The sequence below is a fragment of the Littorina saxatilis genome, linkage group LG2 (assembly GCF_037325665.1).
Source record: "Littorina saxatilis isolate snail1 linkage group LG2, US_GU_Lsax_2.0, whole genome shotgun sequence".
NCBI lineage: Eukaryota > Metazoa > Mollusca > Gastropoda > Littorinimorpha > Littorinidae > Littorina > Littorina saxatilis.
Window position 1 is genome coordinate 71,944,551 of NC_090246.1, and position 5,735 is coordinate 71,950,285.

Genomic DNA, 5,735 nt, shown 5'->3' on the forward strand with positions numbered 1-5,735 from the left:
CACACACACACACTCGCGCTCACGCACACACGCAAACAAACCCCACACACACACATACGCACACAAACGCTGACAGAGAGAGATACACAAACGCAGGCATGCACGCATACTGAAACATTGCAAGACTCATTATCGTGATTTTTGGACGAATATTGTTTTTGAGAAAACCCAGCAAAACGTTTGAGCAGCAACACATAAGCAACAGCAAGTAGGTATATTTAAGATAATTATACAGCTCGTAATGCATAAAATATACAAACCATCATTAGCAGAGAAACGAACAGTTTGTATTCTGCATAACTTATACTCATAACGTTGTACATTATATTTTCACCGCCCCAGTTTATCCATTTGGCTGTGAGCCCTCGTACCCCCCCCCCCTCCCTTCCCCGCCCCTCCCCCCTCCAAACCGTTAGCAAAAAGCCAATCGGTCAGTCCCAATTATATTCCGTTACAGGAATAACGTCAAGTGAACCTTACGAACTACCCAACGCTGTTTAAAAACTTGTTGTTCGTTTACGATATGTACACACATACTTGTAAACAATCTCTGAAAATGATTTTCAACTTGAATTGGTCAGTACACACAAACTGAGCACTGCCATCAGCTGGACGGAATATTTCATGCAAGAATACACGTATCTTATGTAGGAACACAAAGACAAGCAACAAGCAAAAGCAAGCCCGAAATATTTGTAACATTATATGACAAGGCGAAGAAAATAATATTACCTGACATTGAGCTTTATACCATACTATCTATATAGTTTGTGTCACAGAAATTCCGTCCTCCTCCAAAAAACAAGCAAACAAAAAAGATAGAGGCAAACAAGCGTGTGTTTTCAAAAGGTAAAAAGACGGCAATGGTAAAGAAAAAAGATGTACAGTCATGTTAAGGAGCTGTTAAATAGGCCAGCTCCACGGGATCCACCAGACATCCCACCAGCCAACGGCGACCTCTTCATCAACTGCAACGCGCCGACAAAAGAGGAGATCAGCCAGGCCATCAAACAGTTGCGAAACGGCAAGGCGGCAGGACCTGACGGTATCCCAGCGGAGGCGCTAAAGGCTGATTTGGCGACCAGCGTGGAGATGCTCTATCCCCTTTCCTTTAAGATCTGGGAAGAAGAACAAGTTCCATCAGAATGGAAGGAGGGGTACCTCATCAAACTGCCCAAGAAAGGAGACCTGAGCGCCTGTTCAAACTACAGAGGGATAACATTGTTGTCTATCCCAGGCAAAGTGTTCAATCGGGTGCTACTGAACAGACTGAAAGATGCTGTCGATCCACAGCTGCGGGACCATCAAGCAGGATTCCGAAAAGACAGGTCATGCACGGACCAGATGGAGTGCCGGAAAAGATCACCAACATCATCAGGAACTCATACGAGGGTTTGACCTGCAGAGTAGTCCACGGCTGTCAACTAACAGATGCCTTCCAAGTGAGAACAGGCGTGAGACAAGGATGTCTACTATCGCCTTTCCTGTTCCTACTTGTGATTGACTAGGTGATGAAGGCATCCACAGCCCAGAAGGGGAATGGAATCCAGTGGACACTCTGGACACAGTTGGATGACCTGGACTTTGCAGATGACGTGGCCCTTCTTTCCCATACCCAACAACAAATGCAGGAGAAGACCAGCACTGTGGCCAACAACTCCGCTCGATTTGGCCTCAACATCCACAAGGGGAAGAGCAAGGTCCTTAGGACCAACGCAACAGCCAACACGACCCCCATCACGCTGGATGGTGAAGCACTGCAAGAGGTAGACAATTTCACCTATCTCGGAAGCATTGTCGACAAGCAGGGTGGCACGGACGTTGATGTTAGAGTCCGGATTGGCAAAGCAAGAGCAGCTTTCCTTCAACTGAAGAACGTATGGGCATCAGCAGACCTGAACATCAACACCAAGCTCAGGATTTTCAACACCACGGTGAAGTCAGTCTTGCTGTATGGAGCCGAAACCTGGAGAACTACAGTTGCCATCACAAGAAAAATCCAGACCTTCATTAACCCCTGCCTCAGAAGAATCCTCCGAATTCGCTGGCCAGACACCATCAGCAACAAAGACCTTTGGCAGCGAACAAAACAGTTATCCGTAGAACAGGACATTCTGCAAAGACGCTTCCGGTGGATTGGTCACACACTCCGCAAGACGACAACCAGCATCACGCGACAGGCCCTCACATGGAACCCGCAGGGCAAGAGGAGACGAGGCCGGCCGAGAAACACCTGGCGTCGTGACTTGGAGGCAGAGGTGAAACACATCGTCTACACCTGGAGACAACTGGAGAGATTGGCCCAGGATCGGAGTGCCTGGCGAGCTCTTGTTGGCGGCCTATGCCCCGGACGGGGTCAAAGGCATACATGAAATGAATGAAACAGTCATGTTAAATACCTGTCGCAAAACGATCACAACGCACTATTAAAGCATATTAAAGAACAAAAACAATAATATAACCAATAAGAATGCAATAAAGAACATGCCTTAAAGACAAGAAAATAATGATTGCCGTGAAAAATACATGCATGAGCAACATGACTGTAACATTTGAGAGACTAATAACTATAACGTTTCTTTTGACGCTCAGTGTTTGCCTTTTTTATACTCTTCTTCCAGTCAACTTCTGATTCTCCAGAGTGTCTAAAATATCATCAACATTTCCAAAATCGTAGCATGCAGGTAATGTTTTCATAGAGTGCACGTACAAGTGTATATACAGCCAACAATGAAAGACAAAAAGGTATCACAGCTCAGACTCTTTTAAGAAAAAGATGTACACATGATGAAAAATATATGCAATGGACTCAATGAAGGAAATGAGGTGATGATAGTTGACTCTTTCAATATAACTACTCTGCCGGGTACATGAACAGCAGTGAAGTAAGTGACACCATATTATTTAAAAGTTAACAAAAAACAAAAACAAAATCATGGTCATGAAAAGTTAAAAAAATGTCATGAATAATAGTCAAATCAAACTTCCTCGAAGAATAAAGGCTACAATAGGAAAAGCAAATGCTGAGACAGCGAACTTTTGCTGCAACTTTACGACCAACATTTGCAGCCGATTACAATAGTTCAGGCGAGACAATGACAGTAACTATACAGGTACTCAAGTTCCACTTTGACAAAAGTTATACAGTGTAATAGCGGCTGCACATAACGCGTCAGTCTTGCACGTCATTCGCGAAAGACCTTTCGATTTTTACTTGTGAAACAGAACGCTAGCGCCGGCAAGCGCGTGAACATAGAGAGACAGACAGAGAGACAAACACAGGCACAACTTTGCACTGCAGAGATACAGATTTGGTTGGGTAAAAGTTGGTTGCGATAACCAGCTGTTGTTGCTGGTGTCTTTTTGTAGAGGAATTACCGTGTAACCTTTGATGAGAGAAACGGAGTTTGTGGTAAAATGTTCCATAATCCTGCTGACTTGTTTCACCTTGCTGCCATTATTGCGCGCGTGTGCATGCGTGCGAGTGTTTTTTTTGCGTGCGTGCGCGTGTGTGTGTGTGTGTGTGTGTGTGTGTGTGTGTGTGTGTGTGTGTGTGTGTGTGTGTGCGTGTGTGTGTTCGTGAGTTAACTCAAAACACATGCAAGCTTCCCGTCCCACGCATACATCGGTGTCTGAATGTGTTCATGTATGATCACACATCTAATATAGACATGGATGTCCGTCTGCACGCTTCTGCCAGAATATTCCCGGTATTAATGTAGCCACCCCCCCATACCCCACCCACCTCCCCCACAAAGCATTGCATTTGTTGAGCCTGCCAGCCACGGCAAAACTTAATTTACCACTTCACCCAATCTTTTTTCTCTGGTCGAACTTCCGACTCGCAATGCACGTGGTGGTTTTTACCAACCATCATCAACAGGCATAGCGTGCGGGGAGGAAAGGCCGGTCGACATCTGCTGGTTGTTCGTTTGGTAAGATGGCGGTCTGTCGTTGGAGCGGAAGCTGTTGGTAGACGCCACCTTGCGGGGAGCAGGCGCGGTCTCGTTGATGTTCTTAAGACCTGCAGGTTGGGCCCTGCGCGGCTTGGGGGCAGGCGTGGAGTCCCCGCCCAGTTCCATCACCTTCACCATCAGGTACTGCTTGTCACGGCCCTCCTGGCAACAGAGAGACAAAAACAAGCTATGTTTGTCACTGTGCAACTATATTTGTGTACAAAGAAAAGCTGCGTTTGTCATTGTGCTGCTATATCTGTGTACAAAGACTTGAAAAGCTGCATTTGTCATTGTGCTACTAATATTGTGACCCGTTCTAACAAAATGATAGATAAGTCGCTGGCGGCCAGCTGCTCAACGAACAGAATAAGGTGGTGAGGGTCAATATGGTTGAAATTCACTTTTTTGCTGTTTCGGAGAGAACTATGCTTCATTTACCTTATGCTGCCTGCATGTAGTCAAAATCATCATAAGAAATGTGTTAAACTTGATTTTTTTTATACCTACTATCGATCCGAAGCGTCCCTTTCTTGTAAACAAAGGCCACACAAGGCCACATTGTCTGTTAACCAGAGCCACCCGTTCGGTAGCGGACAAACTGTCCTTTTAATAGGAAAATGGGACACGGTGTGTAACGATCGTCACACATCGAGTTCCAAACCATTTGCGAGAGAACAATTTATAATTTTGTATTTATTTTAGGATAGGTTTGCAGATTAAATCTCCCTTTACAAGTACACACACGAAATCGGGGGCTAATTGATGAAAAACAGGTAACTCAAAGAATTATTCCGGGCCGTCCAAAAGTGTCCCACTTTCAAACACCACTTCAAGCCGACAAGGTTTTATGGAATCCTTGAAGAGATTTATTTTGTGTTTGTGTTCTTTTTCTTGGATTTTGTTTAGTCAGCGCCCAACACAGCCTGCCATCTGATGATCAGATGCCCAACCTACAGCGCCATCAGCAGACCATCCTCTTCCGCCTACGGACTGGACACTGTCGACTGCGTGCCCACATACACCGCCTTGGTCTGTCGCACACACCGAACTGCCCGTGCGAAACAGGCCCACAGACCCCGGAGCACATCCTGCAGACCTGCCCGCTCCACCAGGAAGCCAGAACAGATCACTGGCCCCAAGGTGCCACACTGCAGGAGCAACTCTGGGGCACCAAAGACTCCCTGATCCTGACCACCAGCTTTATTCAAGCTACAAAACTTGAAGTCTGACCTGAGGCCAAAAATCCTGGAACGCCGAAGAAGAAGAAGTTTAGTCAGTTTAGTGATGGCCACTAAGAAGGGATAAACGTACCATGACTAGCTGTTCCCGGTAAATGTCTGCCACACTCTTGTGTGCCGATGCCAGAACGGAGCAGTAGTAGATCAGCAGACTGTAACACACAACCACACACTGATCAAGTTATTTGGGAACGTAGAGGGCAGAAATGACGTCACAGTTTCCAGTCAAGCCACATGTACCGTTTAATCAAACAAGAACTAATACATTGGAAGCCCTGAGAAATCAATATTGATCGAACCGATCGAACACTTTTTGTTTGCTCAATTTCTGTTAATGTCTGTCTCTCTCTGTCTCTCTGTCTCTCTCTCTCTCTCTCTCTCTCTCTCTCTCTCTGTCTCTCTCTCTCTCTGTCTCTGTCTCTCTCTCTTGAAACTCTCTCTGTCTCTGTCTCTGTCTCTCTTGAAACTCGGGTAAATGTAGCAAACACGAAAAAATGCACAACCTTTCTTGGCTCACAGCAGCAACACAATACACGCACAA

At 45.8% G+C, this 5,735-nt stretch overlaps 1 protein-coding gene across 2 annotated transcripts in view; it reads right to left on the bottom strand.

Annotated features, from left to right (window-relative positions):
• Nucleotides 1–135: 135 nt before the first annotated feature.
• The window catches only part of LOC138959655 (transmembrane channel-like protein 7), a 48,032-nt gene continuing 42,432 nt past the window's right edge, over nucleotides 136–5,735 (bottom strand). For both annotated transcript variants that reach the window (XM_070331232.1, XM_070331231.1), the window contains exons 17-18: nucleotides 5,268–5,346; nucleotides 136–4,118 (exon numbers count right to left, since the gene is read on the bottom strand). In XM_070331232.1, coding sequence (XP_070187333.1) covers nucleotides 3,864–4,118; nucleotides 5,268–5,346 — 334 coding nt within the window. In that variant the 3' untranslated portion in view covers nucleotides 136–3,863. The remainder of the gene's footprint in view (nucleotides 4,119–5,267; nucleotides 5,347–5,735) is intronic.